Source organism: Lygodium microphyllum, chromosome 3 (genome assembly GCF_053477565.2).
Source record: "Lygodium microphyllum isolate KBCC chromosome 3, Lygodium_microphyllum_v1.1.10, whole genome shotgun sequence".
Taxonomy (NCBI): domain Eukaryota; kingdom Viridiplantae; phylum Streptophyta; class Polypodiopsida; order Schizaeales; family Lygodiaceae; genus Lygodium; species Lygodium microphyllum.
Window position 1 is genome coordinate 122,926,637 of NC_141137.1, and position 19,251 is coordinate 122,945,887.

The window sequence follows — 19,251 nt, forward strand, 5'->3', positions numbered from 1 at the left end:
TGGTGCACACTATTTTACTAAAATCAATCTAAGGTTCAAATATCATCAGATATAGATAGCTTCAGAGGATGTCCCGAAAATTGTATTTTAAATGCGATATGGACACTATCAAATTTTGGTCCTACCTTTTGGAGTAGCCAATGCTCCCACAACTTTTTAGCAGATGATGAATGATTTATTTTGTCGTATCCTAGAAAGTGAATAGTCGTTTTTCTCGGCAACATCCTTATTTATAGTAAGTTGTTGGAGGAACATGCCAAATACTTCCGTATTGTCTTATGTCTCTTAAGACAAGAGTAATTCGTTTACTAAACTATCCAAGTGTGAATTCTTTCGCATGAAGTTGTTATATCTTGGCCATATCATCTTGATTGATGACATTTGGATTGATCCTGAAAAGGTATGAGTAGTGCTCGATTGGTCTATTCTAGGGACCATAAGACAAGTAAAATATTTTTTAGGTTTTACGAGGTTTTTTTTGGAAATTCACTGAGAACTATGCTCATATTGCTGAATCCTTAACATGTTTGCTTAAGGGTATCTGAAAATGCAGTCCGTAGTCAATTTTCTACATGATATACAAGAGATATTGACTAGATGATGCCAAGGGAAAGCGTTAAAATGGCCCAAGCTCATGCCACGCTTCATGCTAACCAACATCATACTCGTAGGGAGCTCTATAAGGCATGTGGGTTTAGCTTAAAGTCCCAAAGGACTTTGATTCAATAACTACTGATAAGTGCTATAAATTGTTTTCGAGGCATTGCGGTCCTTTCCAAATTACCAAGAGTTAAGTAGCATATCCTATGTGTTAGACCTACCTTAGAAAATTCGAGTTCACCTTGTGCTCCACATGAATCATTTCAAAGAACGATTGGAACAAGGTGAGTAGATTATTCCGATTGAGAAAGTCTTGCGGCTTGAAGATACTGCTCATTATGTTCCATTCGAATCCAAATTGCTTCTTGACCTTAGGACTAAACGATCCCATCGGACCATTTATCCTGAGCATTTGGTCAAGTGAAAAACCGCCTAGAGGTGGAGGCTACTTAGAAGCTGGTACGTTTATTAAAGAGTCGTTTTCCTCGCTTCATTCATGAGGATATTGCTCAGGACAACAATCATTCATAAGGGGAGAAATGCCATGTCCCTTGACATTTGGATGGGTGCTAGTCTCGTTGGTTACCGTGGTTATGAAGCGACTCAGTACGAATACACTAAGGACACTTTGGGGTTAGGGCAGCTGAGTCCTATTTATAGGACTCAAGGCCCTATTTGCACACATTGACAGTGTGACCACCACTCTTGGACTCTTCGCTTGTTAGCCGATGCATCCATACATCTGGATGGTGTGGTAGGTGGTATGGGACACCAACCCTTGGAATGTGGTCATGGTGCCGAGTGTTGCAAGCTCTAGGGCTTGGGGATGAGTAGATCAACACTAAATAGAGATTTGGCAGTCCGTATGGTTTGCACATGATCTCAGCTACTATGATGCGGTCCCTAATTGCTCCATTGATATGTGTGGTGGTGAGTCTTCAATGTCGTGTGATAATGGCTCTGGTCCGATTGCCGTGCGGCATCCTCAAACATGGTCTTGGTAGACGAGGTTGTCATGCTTGACAAAGTGAAATGACTCTATCCAATGTGACTCCATGGCATGAAATGAGAGATGTTTGGTAGGGTAACTTTGCAAGGCTAGTAGTGTCAATAGGGTCGGATCTATGAAAAAAATCTATCACTACTGTCCGTGTGGGTCCCTCTAAGTGAGTTGGCCTCCTATCTCCTAGCCTCTTGTCTTGCAGTAGTGCTGTGTGGTGCCTCTAGAGCTCTAGGAGGAAAGGACCTAGGCATCTCTGGTCCTCGTACTCCATGACACGATGGGTCCAAAACCATCATGGAAGTGGCAGTGGTACCATCCTTGTATGTCATAGTATACTGTACATTTGCATATGTAATGCTCCTACGTCTTAGGCTCTTCACCACAAAGCTGGCAAGTCCTATCTACCTATCTCCATCTGTAGCCTATGAGAGGAGGTACGAATCTATCTAATAGAAGCCCGTATGTTGTGAAAGAGATGGGTATCCATGTATACTGTCCGAATAGTGAATCTATCATCAGAGAGACACAAGAAGTCACTCTGGTAGAACTCCATCCTTGGTGGGTGGATCCATGTCCTCACTCTCTCAGTCCTTAAGATATTAGCTCTAATCACATGTGTCAACAGATGACGTACCAGCGAGACAATAGGGTTTGCGGGAAGGAACACAGAGTGAACTCGGCAAACATGGAGAAGAGAAGAGAAGAGAGAAGAAACTCTGATTAATGTAATGATGAAGTTCTGAATCATGGAGTGAATGTGATACAAGGGAACAAGGGTGTCGTAGCATAAGAAACATGATGAAGACAGCCACGAACCACGAACCACAATGTCCTTCTGAAGGGGTGCGAGGGTAGTGGAGAGGCTGGAGAGAAGAGGTGACGGACTGAATAAATCAGCCGTAAAGAATGAGTGAGAGAGTGGCCTATAAATAGGCACAGTCAGCAGTCTAGGGTGGTGCCCCTTTTTGGGATTGCAAACCCTAAACGCAAAACGCAGAAATGCAAAAATGCAAACTGCGGGTGAAGGGTTTCTCAACACCCCCTCTCAGGCCCAAAAAGGGGAAGAAGAAAAGAGTGAGGTGGAGATGGAATGCTACATGTTGAAGAATGCTCATGCATCAGGTGCCACTTGGACGGTGTCCCTGGTGGGGAAATTGTTCACTTGCCCAAGAACCCTAGTATAAAGATGATGAAAACATGCAATGCATAGGAGGAATGTCAAACTTTGTGTGGTGTTGAGAACCATAAGGATATGCCCGTACTCAATCTTGGGAGTTGGCTCCACGCTAACCAAGTGACCAAGGCAAGAAGAAGAGGAGGAAGAAGATGTAGAGGATCCCTAAGATCCAAGATTTCCACCTGAAAGATAACCTGTAGTAAAGGACAGTAGACAGAGTGAATTGGAGAACCCGAAACTCAACCTCGGGAGAGAAGCCACTAGCTCTGTGCATCCATGTAAGAAGGAATATGTAGGCCTCATCACCAAGTCGCGGCTAAATCTCCAAGGCCCCGATCTAGGTAGATCCTCAAGATCCTGGGAATCAATAGGTGAGATGATTGCTGGAAGGAAGCCACCCCATCCAAAGGTAGAAGAAGAAGGTAAAAGGCCTCCGCCAAGGTGTGCGAAGGATTGAGCGGGGGGTGGGCTTTGAAGTCGCAGTAGATGTAGATGCCCTCTCGGAGGGCAAAGAAAGATCATCCCCCTCAGAGGTAGATAGGGAATCCACCAAAAACTCGTGGATCACGGACTCCGAAATGTCTGAGGATGAAGGAAGTGCCGCCGGGGATGAAGGAAGTGCTGCTGGTTGTGCCGAAGAAGGTATCTTGGGTGGTGAAGAACTCCCAGGGGTGGCCTCTCGAACCTGAGTAGGTGAGGGTGAAGGGTGGGGCTCAGACTGAGCAATGAGTGGGAAATAGTCGTCGCTACTTCTCAATGGAACAGACCGGGAAACTGAAGAAGAGGAAGGAGTTGAGTAGCCACTGTCTCTCAAAGGAGCGGACTAACAAGGAGACGGTATCAAATACTCACTGTCTCTTGATGGAGCGAATTGCAAAACCGCGGGCCGTGGTAGCCACCACTGTACTTGAAAATAGGTGGGAGAAGACTGCCGCTGGCAATGCGACGATCTCTAGGAGGTCATAGTGCCAATCGATCCTCCATGTGCTCGAAAGGACTTAGTGCGCATCGGATGCATCTTATTGCCTTGAGCATAGTACTCTGATAGTCGATGTAGAATGATCTCTATGGCCCAGAAAGGAGAGGTGGCAAAGGTAGTGCCGGGTGCGAGACACATATACTCCCGGGGGGTGGGGAGCAAAGGTCGAAGTCGGCAATCTTTGGTGGGATGACCGTTCGTGCTGCAGTAGTAGCACCTAGTAGAAGGACAATCTGTCGGTAAAGAAGCCATGGGTACCAGTGTGCCTTGCTGAAGAAGGAAGAGATGGAAAAAGTCAGCCATGAACCATGAACTGCAATGTCCGCCTCAAGGGGTGTGAGAGCAATGTAAAGCACGAACCGCAATGTCCACCGCAAGGGGTGGGAGGGCAGTGGAAGGGCTAGAAGTGAGTTGCCAGTGGGAGGCGGATGTGACCAGCAGTAAGAGGTTGCAACTAGTAGAAAAACGCAAGTGAGGAGAGAGAAATACTAAAACGCAGGCTGCAGGAGAGAGAGAAAGACTAAAAACGTAGGTGAGGAGAGAGAAATACTAAAAACGCAGGAAAAAAAAAGCAGTAGCAGTCAACATGCTAAAATCAGCTCCGAACAGTTCCGAACAGTGTGTGATAGGTTGAAAACAAGCGGCAAACTATTGTAGACAGCAATGGCTAGCTTGGACCGCGATGTCCTCCATATTCGGGGTGTGGGCAACAAGCTAAAATACCCGAAATCTGCAAAAACGAGATTGTTTTCTGAATGGAGAGTGATTAGCAACAGTCGCTCTGCTGTAAACAGAAGAAAACTACGGAAAGGCTGGAAAGAGGCGCCAGACTATAGATGACAGCAAGAGACAACTGAGACTGCGATGTCCTCTGCGAAAGGGGTGTGGGCAGCAAGCTGAAAAATACCTGAAACCTACAAAACCGAGATTTTGATGTAGCAGAAGAAGAAGAGAAGTGGATACCGAACCCGCCACCGGTCTTTGCCGTCACTGGAGTAAAGTGGAGGATCTTTGCCGCTGTTTGAGCAAATCCAACTCTGATACCATGTCAAAAGATGACGTACTAGCGAGATAGTAGGGTTTGCGGGGAGGAACACGGAGTGAACTTGGCAAACATGGAGAAGAGAAGAGAAGAGAGAAGAAACTCTGATTAATGGAATGATAAAGTTCTGAATCATGGAGTGAATGTGATACAAGGGAACAAGGATGCCGTAGCACAAGGAAGATGATGAAGACAGCCACGAACCACGAACCACGAACCACAATGTCCTCCTCAAGGGGTATGAGGGTAGTGGAGAGGTTGGAGAGAAGAGGTGATAGACTGAATGAATCAGCCATAAAGAATGAGTGAGAGAGTGGCCTATAAATAGGCACAGTCAGTCTAGGGTGGCGCCCCTTTTTGGGACTGCAAACCCTAAATATAAAATGCAGAAAAGCAAAAACGCAAACTGCGGGTGAAGGGTTTCTCAACAACCAAGGCTGTAGGGTAGCCAAGGCTGTAGTCAAAAGGTGGAGGGGGCCAATATCTAAACCATGTAGGCTCATCCAAATAGTCATCTATGAAAACCAACAATTCTTCTTGCCCTCTGTTGGTAGTTGTCTAGATGAAGTTAGTGCCAATCTGGAGTATCTATGACATGAGAGATCCCATAATCTATGCCAAAAGGTCACTGCTTTGAAGAGTGCCTCCCTGACTATAGGTGGTGCCCCCAGCTCTGCTCTAACAATGGGATGTGGGGTGGAGGCCTTACTTCTAATTATACGTGCTATCATCATGGTTGGTGTCCTTTCCATGCTATCCTAGCCATCATAGTAATCTCTCTTTGTTCCGGTCTTATCAATGGGTGGATTGAGACGCCTGTGGTACAAGCTGCAGTCCCATATCTTTGCTCCATACAGTAGTGTAGGTTTGACTAGGGTGTAAAACAACCATAGTTTGGTGTGAGGCTCCTGGAACTGTATGTGAGCACATTGACTCTTGAGTGCCCCTAGTGCTGCATAGCCTTGTGCCAAATGTGCCTTTGATGCCCCTCTCAACGTAAATCGTGGGTGAGAGAAGGTGACTCCCAAAAAAACATATTCTCTTACGTGCTCCATAATGTCTCCTCCAAATATGAACTAGAACATAGACCTAGTCACGAATGCTACTGAAGTATTGAAGACCATGGTTTTGGTCTTCCCAAGGTTTATTGTGAGGTCTCTGTCTCTACAAAAGACGTGCAAAGCATCTAGGTGGCGCTCCAATCCCTTTGATAAATCTGAAACAAGAACAATGTTATCCGCATACAATAATATCCATATCAACACCCTTGCTAGCTGGCTCCAGTTTCTCCTCCTCGATCAATGTAATCAAATACTTCATCTATATATAAACCAAACAATGTGGGTGAAAGCGGGCATCCTTGTTTCATCCCTATGGTATTGTTTATCCTCTCTGATAGTCCCCTAGGTGCCCGTACATGACCTGTCACTGTATCATTTAATGCATAGATACCCCATCGTATACCTTCTGCTACTCCATTATCCTGTATTCTCTACATAATGCATGTATGAGGCATTGTATCAAAAGCTTTGCAGAAATCTACAAAGCATCGATAGATCCTCTTGTCTGGAGCTTGACCCTTCTCGATAATGGCACTGAGTGTCAGGATATGGTCCAATGTGGTGTATCTGTGTCTGAAACTTGCTTGTCCTTATGCTCTCTTGCCTTGCATCTCAGCCCACTTAGTGAGTTCATGTTCTAGTATAGATCCATATAATCTTGGCCAAAGTATGGCCGATCATAATAGTCTTGTAATTGCTAGGGATCAAAGGATCATCATTCTTAAAGAGGGGAATTATTGTATTGTTTGACCAGCTCACAGGGAAACCCTCACATACTGCTCTCTTGAATATGTGCTAGTATGGGTGCTAGTATGTTGCATGCATGTGAGAAATGTTCTGCCACTAGCCCATCTTCATCCTGTGCTAGAGAGAGAGTGGAGCTTGTGATATAATATAAATCACTCACTACAAAAAAAGAGAGAGAAGAAATGATATTTAATGTATATAGAAGGCCAAAATGACCTATAAGACCATGATTTACAACCATCTGTGTGATTTGAAAAAACACTAAATGTAAATCAAAACTAAGAGCTATAGAGTTACAAGCTAAAAGAAAGTCCAAGCTGATACGATCATGAGTGATAAACATGGACCAAGACTCGAAATATCATGGAGGTACATGGGGCCTTGCTCTAGCCCAAGAAAAATGATCTCTTGTATCCTCATATGCATGTGTCACCGATGTATGGGTCAAGATCTTGGGCATCTAGATGAACCAAATCAATGCCCCTCGTATAGGTGCAAAATGTGGCTATGTTGGGGCCTCCTCAATGCAACACCCAAATGTAGAGGGTGTTCACCGTGGTCCCTTGTACACACACAATAGAGTGTGTTCACACATAAAAGTGATCAATAATTGACAACCATCCTCAAGCCACACAACATCCACAAGATTATTTGAGGATCTAGGGTATTGTCTCTCACCACAACTAAACATTCCTCGGAGATTCACTTCGTTAGACTATCATGGAGGGTTTGAGATCCATCTATCATGGAGGGTTTGAGATCCATCTAGCATAATTATGTGTTGGGTCAGCTACAAGCTCTTGTACACATCAATGACATCATCATCTGTGTTTTAATATTGATTCTCATTTTCCTTTGTTTATCAATGATAAAGAACACTATGGAGAGTCTTTCTTCCAATTTTTCTCTCATGGGCCATTTGGTGTCTAAAGAGTCATATTTGTCTAGGAGAGTCAATATGACTTTCTTTCTTTCTTTTTTTTTATATATATCAATACAAACATACATGCATACACACATGATTGTATTCACATGTACACACATATTCCCAACTTGCAAGGTGACCCAGTTAGGAATTGTGTGCAATACCTACACGGGAGGCAAATCAAGGGCCAAACAAGGATGCTGAGCTCAACATTCATGTAAAGCATTATGCATCAAACAATATATGAAGAAAAAAAACAAACACAACATATATATGCAATGCTTTATCGGAATAGAAATAACCTACTCGAAGTGCAAAAAAGGCTCTTCCCAAGCGCTTTCTTTTCATGATTACTTGAACTTTCCGTTCTAACTGTTCTTTTAGTTTGTCATTCATATCCTTCAAAATTCTTTTCTCTCGTCTGAAAAATGAGTGTTTTCAAATTACTGAAATGATAAGAATTAAGATCAAAGCTTGACATTGACAACAAAATGGGCACAACCATTGCTACTCTAGAGTTCCCAGTGAGATACCTATGATCTTGCTCCTTTTGAGCTCTCTTCCTAACAAAGTCCATCCAAGCTTTCCTGCATTTTTTCACTCAGCTTTATAGCAAGACTGATACTCAAAACATCAACCACATTAAACTATGCTGCATTTGCCGATTGCAGGTTAGAGTAAGGACAATTACTAGAATCCCAATCACATTAGACATCAAGAGCATACTACATGGTCATTGAAGAACTAAGATGAATGACTTATCTTTGCAAATAGAAATTACAAGACAGCAATTCTTGCCAAACAGAGTTGAACTAACAATTTGGATACTAAAATGTCAATTAGATAATGAGCTGAAATAGGAAATCTGATACAGAAAGTAGTGTGTGCAAAAAGTAGAGACAAGAATAATGATCTAGAGGCTAGAATGTACATGTTCATCTCACTTTTATAATTGGATGTTGAGGAGTAGAGAGCTTAAGGGAGTATGGGATAGAAAACCTGAATGTTGAGGTATAGAGAACTCAAAAGTTCAGGGTAGAGAGCTTGAGAGCTTGAGGTAGAGAGAGAGTTTGACTCATGAGAACTTCAGGACAAACTAATGCATTGAGTGTTATAAACAATATGAGAGGGAGAGCATGAAATTAAAAATTTGGATAAGAACGGGCTAGAATCTCTTGTAGAGAGAAGAGAGAGTGTATTGTGGGAAAAGAAAGAGCATTACATTTTTGTTGGGGGAAGAGAGAGAGAGAGAGAGAGAGAGAGAGAGAGAGAGAGAGAGATTCCTTTCTTGCCCTTGCTTCAGATCGTCCCTGGCAGGACTGGGAACTTGCAGGCCGCCTGAATTTGCAAAAAGCCTCAGCTAACCAGGTGTATCATCTTCTGATTAAAGATCATCAATGGCTGGTTACTAAAGCCAATACTGTATGGGGATTGCGTAAATCTCGGTCATGGTGGAAGGCAACTGTGATGGAGGGTTGGATGAACAAGACACCTTTCAAATGCAAGGTCTTTCTTTGGAGGGTGATGATCGGTGGTCTTCCTCTTGCTTCAGCCCTTTCCAAGCGTCGAATCTCCAACGGCAATTGTTTCTTTTGCACCACCAGTGTGGAATCGGCCCGTCATCGATTTATTTCGTGCCCTCTTGCTAAGAAAATCTGGTCACTCTTGTCTGCAGTTTGGAGAGCAGTGGTCGGTTTCTCACTAAGCCCTTTTGACTGGGTTTTTGCGCGGCCCAAATACCCCACACTGGCTCCGTCGCATATGAAGATCTTGTTTCACTTTCTTAGATACTGGGGCTGTTGGCACAATTGGACCATTCGGAATGCTTTTCTTTTTGATTCAGCCTATAATGTTCAGGGACACATTGCTAGGCTTAAAGGCCTCTTGCACTGGCAGATAGATCTCATTCGGCGCTCTGACTTACTCCCTCCGGAGGACTTACTTCCTTGGCATATGGCAATTTCCTCTGCGTCGTTGCCATGACTTTTTGTAACTCTTTTGTAGTTTAGGGCTTTAGAGAGAGAGAGAGATTTACACAAGATGGCTTAGAGCCATCGTGTATCTTGTAATCATGTAAACTTGTACCTTTTTTTCGTAATTAATACAATTACCTTTTACGAGAAAAAAAGAGAGATTCCTTTTCCATGTTGCTTGTAAAAGAGAGTCAAGTTTATGCACAATGGCCTAAAGTCATCCTGCATCATGTAATCTTATATATTTTTTGTAATTAATGCTACGACCTATTCCAAAAAAAAGAGAGAGATTCCAACTTGGAGAATGATCCTGCTCTTGAGGATGATCAGTTTCTAGAAGAATACAGAAAGAAGCGTTTCGCAGAGCTAAAAGAGCTGGCAAGTAAGCCATACTTTGGGTTAGTTCTGCATATTGTTGGGGCAGATTTTGTGTGGGAAATGTCTAATGCACGACTGGAGGTTGGGGTAGTCGTACATCTATTTTACAATGGGATCCCAAAGTCTTGAGATATTGGAACAATGCTTCGAAGAGCTGGCAAAAGAGTACCCAAGCACTAAATTTATAAAGATAATCTCTACTGCTTCATTCCAAACTATCCTTATAGGAACCTTCCCACTGTGCTGGTTTACAATCAGTCTAATATGAAGGCAACTTTAGTAGGCTTGCATCAATTTGGAGGAAGGCGTTGCATACCTGAAGGTATTTCTAGTTTAACATTAGATGTGTTTTTGACTGTTGCCTGTTTGCTGCCCAAGCATGTGTGCATGGGCCATGAACAGTGATATGCTTATTCTTTGAGATGTAGCTTTCACCTTATGTCAAGTGAATCCTGGGCTTTTGGAGATGACAGAGCAACCTCCAAGGATACAATAGCTGATAGAGTCTGAAAAGAGTTCCTAAACCTAATCTCGAAACAGGAGCAGGAAGAATCAGATAATTCTTGAGTCGTTCCTTTCATTTAGAAAATGTAGGCGAATGAGCTTGCTGTATATGATGGATGAGCTGCTTCTATGAGCCTTTGTTTAGTGTTTAGGGAGAAAGTTGAGTCATAGTGTATCTTGATGGGAATCTTCCCACAGTGCTGGTTTACAACCGATCGGCAACTTTAGCAGGCTTGCATCAATTTGGATGAAGGTATTGCACACCTTAAGGTATTTCTAGTTTAATATTAGATGATTTTTTGGTAGTTGCCTGCTTGTTGCACAAACATGAAGTCATAGTGTATAAATAGTACTGTGCTTATTCTTGCATTTCCAATAGTAGCAACAGATGCTTTGGCATATTGTAGTGCAATCGAGGACAACTGCAAGGATTTCAAGGGGTTGTCTTGTCACAAGGATGTGAAATTTTATTGCTTTGCTAAGCATTTGATAAAAGGTTAATCAAATGTGCTAATGTGACTTGCACATGAGGTGCAAGCTAATTATTTTAGTGTGGGGCCCAGGACCCTAAAACATTAGTTGGTGCCAAAGGCAAAAGTTATAAGTTATGTTTGAGAGGTACTAGGTGGTACCTGGTGTTAGATTTTGACATACAACAATTTATTGGCCACTAATGTCAATGGTGACATTAGAGACTAGGCATTAATTAATTAATTAATTAATTAATACTGGTCTAAGGGCTAATAATTGCTCAAGGATACTTGGAAGACAAATTGGCCTAGCCAATTCAATTATTGGTTGGTGGAATTATTTTTTTGAGCACTAACATAATTATTAAATATTTTGAAAATCAATTTAATGAGTTGGATAATGCTGAAAATTCAGATTAGAAGATTGCCACTTGGCAAAATTTGCCCATACAAGTGAGAAAAATGTTTTTGGGGGCTAGTGGAAGTCTATCCCAGCCATTGTGAGAGAGAAGGAGGCTATTAGAGAGCAAGGAGATGCTGTTGATGTGATTTTCCACCACCAAGGACTAGTCCTACAGTAACAAGCAACAATAGTTGAAGCCATTAGAGACCAATCCTATAGTAGCAAGCAACAACAGTTGGGAGCCCTCCGGGTGCAGGTGACAACAATGCAAGGTCCTCCTACGAGTGACAGCATACAGGAGGGGGCAACAGCCTTTTTGCTGGTCCAAGCTGTAGGTGCTAGATTCCATGGCTATTTGAGTATGATAACAATTTTTTAGCCTTTCTCATGATAAAACTTTGAAATTTCTCTCTCTACAGCATTCTATCTCATCCTACAACAATCTCTCAAGTTATCTTCCAGCCAATTGGAGATATTGGAAAATCCTTGCTAAAAACCCTAATTTAAGTCTGATGCCTTCATATATTTCTTTACTTGGGTGCTAGTGGTGCATAACCAGACTGGTCCTTGTGTAGGATGCATGAGGAGTGACAGTGGGGGCAATTTCACCTCCCACGAGTTTCTACAAGAGCATGGTATTTCACGCCAACTCACATCTACCAACTCCCCTTCACAGAGTGCAATCGTAAAGTGTAATAACTGCACCATCATGAAAATGGCACGCTCTATGATGTTCACAGTAGAGCTCCCTAAGCGCCTTTGGGTCGAGGTTATTAACACTTTAGTATACATCCTCCGTTGATGCCCAACTGTAGTTGTTTCTTAAAGGACTCCGTATGAGGCATTCTTTGGGTGTCAACCTATAGTTTTCCACTTTAGAGTCTTTGGGAGTTGTGTTTACATGCACATCCCTAATGACAAAATAGGCAAGCTTACTTCCCGAGCTGATCTCTTGATTTTTGTAGGATACTTTGATGAAGCGAAAGCCTATCTATTCGATCCTCAGACAAACAAGGTGATTGTTAGGAGAGATGTAGTGTTTGATAAGAGAGACATTGTGTAGTCTTCTGTACCAGATTCTGTGCCCTTTCCTCACAATGTTTCTTCTGAAATAGTGCATTCTAAGTCGGGTCTACTGCCTGCTCTTGACTAAGGGTTGTCTCTATATGTAGTACAGTATGATGCGTAAGATACGGTACGTATTTGTACGATTTAGTATGAAAAAATAGGCACTTTTTGCCTTCTTTCCCTCAAGTCTACAACTTTCTTTTTTTTCTTTCTTCTTTTTTTCCCCTTCTTTCTTATTTCTCTCTCCCCCAAGCCTTAATCTCTCTCTCTCAAGCCTCTCACACTCTCTTTTTCTCTGAAGCCTCTCTCTCTCTCTCTCTAGCCTCTTCCTCTCTCTTAACCTTCTCTCTCTCAAGTCCATACTTCTCTTATTTGTATGATCATGCATGTATGATGTATCCACTCCCATCCATGTAGTTGTAAGTTGTAGGTAGCAGTAGCACATGTTACGCATACAACATGAGGTTTTCATATATTAACCTGAAGTATTCATATTATATACTCTAATAGCATTGCTAATTAGACTTGAAACATCTATTCTATTATCTTTAGTCTAAAATAATCAAGTTTTCTTTTGTACTAATATCACACTATTTCTTATAATATCTTAAGGTACTAGTTAGTATCATATTTTATTGTACCGTACCGTATCGTACCTTTTGTACTTGACAACTATGTCTTGACTCACCTACAAATTCTTCACCTCCCAAGCCCTCTCTACGAGATCCATTACCTCGTTGGTACTAGCAGACCATGCGGGATTTGGAGATCCTTCCACTAGATTCCATTCCCACAGGCCTTAGAAGATCGGCTGGCTTGCAACTCATGCTTCATTTGCATCATTGTTTACAGTTCATTATATCATGCATTCTAAGCTAGATAGTTGGCAGGAGGCATCCCCAATAATTAGCTTTCAATTTTGGTCGCTCTGTTTGACACGCTGCTGCCCACGCTCCCGCCATTGCAACCGTCGAAACCCCCCCCCCATATGACCATTCTATTGCGATAGTAGAGATACCATTCTAGAGGATGGATGAGTTCCTTAGGACTCATGGATACCATTCTACCCCTTATGACCTGAATTTATATGTTTGTACTACTTCAGAAGGGGTTAGCGATATCCTGTTGTATGTAGATGATTTACTTTTTACTAACTCACATTCTATTGTGATAGTAGAGATAAAGGCCCAACTTAATTTTACTTTTGAGATGAAGACGTTGGTCTGTTGTCTTATTTTTTGGGGATGGAGGTAGTTCAATCTATAGGTAGTATTTTTGTGTCATAGCAAAAGTATGCTCTTCAGTTAGTAGACCAGTATTACATGGATCAAATATAGCTTGTAGCCACGCCTCTTGATCTCATTATCCATCTTTCTAAGGATAACCTTGGTCAGCCCTTCGATGAGCATACCTATAGATCTATGGTAGGGAAGCTTCTTTGGTTGATTCACACTAGGCCAGATTTAGCTTACTCAGTTTGTTTGCTTAGTCAATATTTCACTGCATCTAGGATGTCACATTAGATTGCATGTCTTCGTGTTTTGAAATATTTGTGGTGTATCTATTCTTATGGCCTAACTTATGGATTTGGTTTTTGTTTGCAAAGATACATTGACTTCAATTGGGCAAGAGATCTTGACACCTGGCATTCCTATGGCGGCTACCTCTTTACCTTGGGTATGATACCCATCTCTTGGGTCAGTCATAAGAAGGAGATGGTGGTAACTTCCATAGCCAAGGCTGAGTATCGTGCTCTTTTTTATGGTACCATGGAAGCTATCTACTTGAGGAGCTTACTAGTGCCATTATACTTTCCATGTGACTCTCCGATTGTTGTCTGCTATGACAACTAGAGTACCATTATACTTGCGGGCAATCCGATCATTATACCACAAACGTAGTATGTGAAGGTCCACTTCCATTTCACCACAGAGTAGATTGAGCTAGGCACCATATGTCTAAAGTTTGTCTTCCTCCAACAACTATGCAGACATCTTGACCAAGGCGGTAAATCAACGTGTGTTGTAGTATTGTTTACTCTAGATCGGCTTGGGTACATCCTCCTGTACTTCTTTAGATTGACGGGGAGAGGGTGCTTTCCTCTAGCTTTCCCTTTCAATTTGAGAGAGGGCAGCTTTTTTCTCTTGGTGGTGACAAGATGTTCTTTACAGTTTCAGCCCCTTCACATTCAACGATGCCACTCTAACCCCCAGGCATGCGTTGGCCTTCACCCTGTGGCACCAAGTCCCCCCAAACGTGTGGCTCTAACCTAACGCAATCACTCGTGTTGTCTGGTGCCTCAACCGCTGGCAAAATAGTACTCCCCCATCCTCCCCATCACACCCCCCCCCCCCCCCCCCCCCCGTTGCTCCCTCCACTTGCAGCAGCAACACCCCCTCCTCCGGCAGTATAGTAGTGTGTTTGGTAGGTTCTCAGAAGGGACATGCAATGGAAATTTCTAGTCAGACATCGACATGGCGCAGATTGTGGAGGTGATTCTCATGGGGCAAGGGATCTTCATGGTACGACTCACCTTGGCAGACGCAGCCCAGGAGTTAGTGCCCAGTTCACCCTATGCCTCCACGAAGGGGGTCATTTACATGGTCCCTTGGTATAACGGTTTTACAGTGGAGGCATTCGTGCTCCACAACAGTTTCCTTAGACACCCGGTCACCCTACTCTTCCCTGGACTGGCAATAGAGTATCATTAGCTTGTGGAAGACTTTGGACGGCTCTTTGGCACTGTCCTTTCCGCCTCTTTTGCAGACGTAGTGACAACCGTAGGAGTCCCAAAGGTATGGGTGGCAGTGAAAGAGACAAAGAACATACCACAATTTTTAGAGATTGAGGTAGGCACACACTCCTTTAGGCAGCAGGTTATTGTGACGGGGCAGCCCGGATAGTGCTTGCGTTGCCATGATTTGGGCATTTGGCAACAGAGTGCATGCGCTTTGGAGCCAAGGCAGCTTCGCCGATAGGCCCACAGGTGGATGTAGATGCCTTCACACGGGTCCAGAGATGGCAGAGAGGGAGACGACAGGGGGGGCCACAACCATCTCCTTAAACATAGCCACGGTAGCAGGGAGTAGGAGGGTGAGCGTCGTCCCCCCGACAGAACACCACGCGGCCCCCCCCCCCCCCACCCCAGTCAGTAGGACCACAGGCCTACACATCCCCCCCTCACAGAGGCGTCACAGGCGACCTCACTCGAGGGTCCACATTTCCCACCCCCTCACCCTCCCCCTCGCCCCCCCCCCCCCCCCCCCCCCCCCTCCCCCCCGACCCTAGTCCACAGCCCCCACCCTCCAGAGCTACTGGCCCTCCCCCACACTTGCCATGTGCCTCCGACCATCCCACCACCCCTGTGGACCAGTACCCCTGATCCCCACCCAGCACAGGTGCCCCCCCTCCCCACAGGAGGTAAGGACCCCCATACACCGACATCCTCCACCCACCAGCAGTCTAGCCCCACCTCCCTCCCCACACAGCCTAGCCCCCCCTTCCTCCCCACATAGCCACCAACTCCTTCGTCCATGCTGCCCGTTATACTTTTCTGAGACAGGCGCAACTGCTACCACAGAAGTTTTTTCGCAGTGGGCTGCGGTCTTATCTGAGAGTTGTGGAGCGCGGAGAGTTCCTGCTACCCCTAGATGTGGGAATCTTCATGGTACGCAAGTCAAGGAGCGGCAAGATCCATCTACTGGCACCACCGGATGGACCAAACTACGCTTTTTTCCTTCAGATGTCTCACACAGGAGATTGGACGTCGACCCAAATAGAGGAGGAGGTGAAGAGCTAGGTGGCAGATCACATCTCCCAGTGGATGGGAGAAGGAGGATTGGCACTTTTCTCCCAGTAGTGGCCAGGCTGCATGATGGACATTAACTGGTGGGTTGGGGCTGAGGTCCCACATCTAAGCATTATCTTTGAGCCCCTCCGCAGTGGAGAGCCCCGATGGATGTGATTGAGTGGCCCCTGGCAGCACAGGCGGCCCGTTTCTACCAGTGCATAGAGTTTCGCCTCTCAGCTTGGCTGATAGATGCCATGGTGGTACCACCAGGCGCATCCATCACCCCCATGGTCCGCCGGAGGGCTATCATGGGGGAATGGAGCTCACCATCTAGGCTGGCAGCGAAGCGTATCCGCATGCCTCATAGCTCCTTTTCCTCGTCAGCAGCTTTCACATCGAACAGATGTCTGTTCGGTCAGTCACAGATATCCCCATGAGTGTACATCTTGCATCTTGAAATGTGAACAACCTCCACTATAGTGGAGCATGTGGTTCTAGGAAGTTGATTGTTCGGAAGGAGCTACAGGCTGCCCTTGCCAGACGGATCGACATCTTACTTATACATGATCACAAGCTTACTCCCGCCTAGGCCCAGCGGGTAGTAGGGAAGGTACTCTTGGGCAGTTCAAACACTTACTGGGAGTACGCCATTGGTGCCCACGGCAGGAGTGGAGGCGTATGCACCTCTATTGGCCCGAGCCTCACCGCCTGTGTACGAGACCACGGGACGATCGTGGGAGGGAGGGTTCTATGGATCATATTGGATATTGGGGACTCGTGCCTTGGAGTCCTCAATGTCTATGCCCCTACTGAGGTTAGGGCATGCAACAGGTTCTGGGTGTTGAGATCGCAGCAGGACTCCTGGAGGTGGACTCCTGGATAGTTGGAGGAGACTTCAACAATCTGGAGGCCTTAGAGGACCAGCAGGGTAGAGGCAGAAACTACCAGGGCATGGCTGGGGAGGAGTAGGAAGCATGGGAGGTCTTCCTACTGGCAGAAGGAGCACGCGATGCTTGAAGAGACCCACTTTCCACAGGAGGGAGAGATCGTTGGATTTCTCTTAGGGATACAGGCGGCTAGGCAGAGTTCTGCTGGAGCGGCTGGACAGGTTTTATGTGGGAGAGTGGGGATGCTCTCACGGAGGCCAGGTAGGGCAGTTGGCGGAAACTACTTTGTCCGATCATTGCCTTGTTCTCTTGACACTTGACCCCCCACCATCTACCTAGACATGCGATTCTATTGGATCCTTGACTCGATCTATAGGAGGGAGGCGGTGACGAGACCGATAGAGCAGGTTTGGACCAAGGAGTGGGGCAGGAGGAACCGGATCGCAGAGGAGGTTACAGAGGCCCTAGCCGAGTCGAGGAGAATTTGCCAAGAGGCAGCCATACAGGCCAAGCAGCAGAGCTGGGAGGAGGAGAGAGCACTTCGATAGGACCTTGCAGCCATGAAGAGATTATTACAGGAGGCACCAGGGGATCCCACCCTCCACGCACAGGAGGTGTGCACGCGAGCAACCATTGCTGGCCTAGAGGACAAGTGCTCGGAGTTCTCTTTCCGCACCTCAGCAGCTTTCTGGGCACGGAAGGGAAGGGAGATATGATGTGTAGGGAGTTCTTCCAGGTGCACTAGCCTCGCTCGTCAGGAGAGCAGATATGCAACCTTCGAGATCAGTATAGGAGGACTCGACAAGGTGATGGAGATTGCTACCAACTACTACAGTCGCTTGTTCCAGCAAGAGATAGCCTTAGCTAGAGGGCAATGATGTAGACAGTAGGTCTGGGATCACATCCCGTCCCTCGTCTCAGAGGAGATGGGACGCGCCCTCCTAGTCCCCTTCACAGAGAAAGAACTAGAGGAGGCTTTCCATACATAGGATGCGTAGAAATGCCTGGGAGAGATGGCCTCTCTAAGGCCTTCTTTACTACATATTGGGAAGTGGTGGTGGACCCCTTGCTAATGGCCTTCTAGGAGATCTTCACTTCAGGACAGATGCCAAGAAGTCTTTCAGCAGGCCTTATCAGTCTTCTCCCCAAAGGGGGAGACCGGTTGGAGCTTTCCCAGTGGAGACCAATCACCTTATTGTCAGTGGCCTATAAGGCACTGGCAAAGATGATTGGTAGGCGACTATGCCCCGTGCTTCCAGACATCATCCATGACACACGGACAGGCTTTGTCCAAGACAGGAGCATCCTGGACAATGTATTCACCTTCTTTGAGGCGACAGAGTGGGATCAGCACAATGGGCAAAGATTGCCCGTACTACTCTTGGATTTTGAGAAAGCTTATGACAAGGTAGACTGGGACTTCTTAGAGGGCATCATGGGGAGGTTGCGTTTCCCCCAGGCTTGGATTCGCGGGGTCTCCACACTTTACAGATCAGCCACCAACAGGGTTCTCATAGGTGGTAGGCATGGGGAGGAGTTTCAGTTGGAGAGATCGGTATGGTAGGGTTGCTCCCTGGCCCCGTACCTGTTCCTACTCTTTGCAGAGGTGATGTCCCATTTCCTCAAGTCATGTGTGAGCAAATTACGCGGCCTCCGACTTCCAGTGAGAGAGGAGACTGAGTTGTTAGACTCAAAGTATGTAGATGACACAACACTCTACATAGAGGATGATGAACTAATGCTGGAGAGAGTGAGGCTGGTTCTTGAGGTGTTCTGTTTTGCAGCGGGAGCGAAAATCAACTGGCGAAAGTCGGGTTGGTTTCCTCACAGACTCAGACTCTAGTACGGAGTGGGGCATCTACCTAGGATTTAGATGGGTGAGCAGAGGGCAGACCGTCCGATACCTAGGGTTCCAGGTGGGACTCGATATCACTCCCGCCCAGAAGTTTCTTCTAGTCCTTGATTCTATTCGGAGGAAGCTCACCTACTGGAGCATGGCTCGCCTCTCACTAGCCAGCCAAGCCCTGGTGGTTAACCACGTCCTTCTAGCGATGGCCTGGTATATCGCCTCGTGTTGGTGCTTCTCCTCCTCCTGCATAGTGCAGCTTCGCCGCCTAGTGCGGAACTTCCTTTGGTCAAGGTCAGATGGCTCTAGGGATTTCAGGGCCAAGGTGGCGTGGGCGATCATCATACGGCATTGGTCAGAGGGAGGGATTGGGATCATGGACCCAGAGTATCAGAGTA

At 45.5% G+C, this 19,251-nt stretch overlaps 1 protein-coding gene, 1 long non-coding RNA gene and 1 pseudogene across 4 annotated transcripts in view; 2 read left to right on the forward strand and 1 right to left on the reverse strand.

Moving 5' to 3' along the window:
- The window catches only part of LOC148038846 (uncharacterized), a 93,299-nt gene that overhangs the window by 43,489 nt on the left and 30,559 nt on the right, over window positions 1-19,251 (forward strand). The window lies entirely within an intron of this gene.
- Window positions 1-19,251, reverse strand: part of LOC148038847 (uncharacterized) — a 102,697-nt gene that overhangs the window by 43,126 nt on the left and 40,320 nt on the right. For 2 of the 3 annotated variants that reach the window (XM_087674739.1, XM_087674736.1), the window contains exons 4-5: window positions 8,068-8,121; window positions 7,841-7,955 (exon numbers count right to left, since the gene is read on the reverse strand). The exons of the other annotated variant lie outside the window; for it this stretch is intronic. In XM_087674739.1, the coding sequence (XP_087530865.1) occupies window positions 7,841-7,955; window positions 8,068-8,121 (169 nt within the window). The remainder of the gene's footprint in view (window positions 1-7,840; window positions 7,956-8,067; window positions 8,122-19,251) is intronic. 3 annotated transcript variants of the gene reach the window in all.
- On the forward strand, window positions 8,184-10,452 carry LOC148038848 (uncharacterized; annotated as a pseudogene).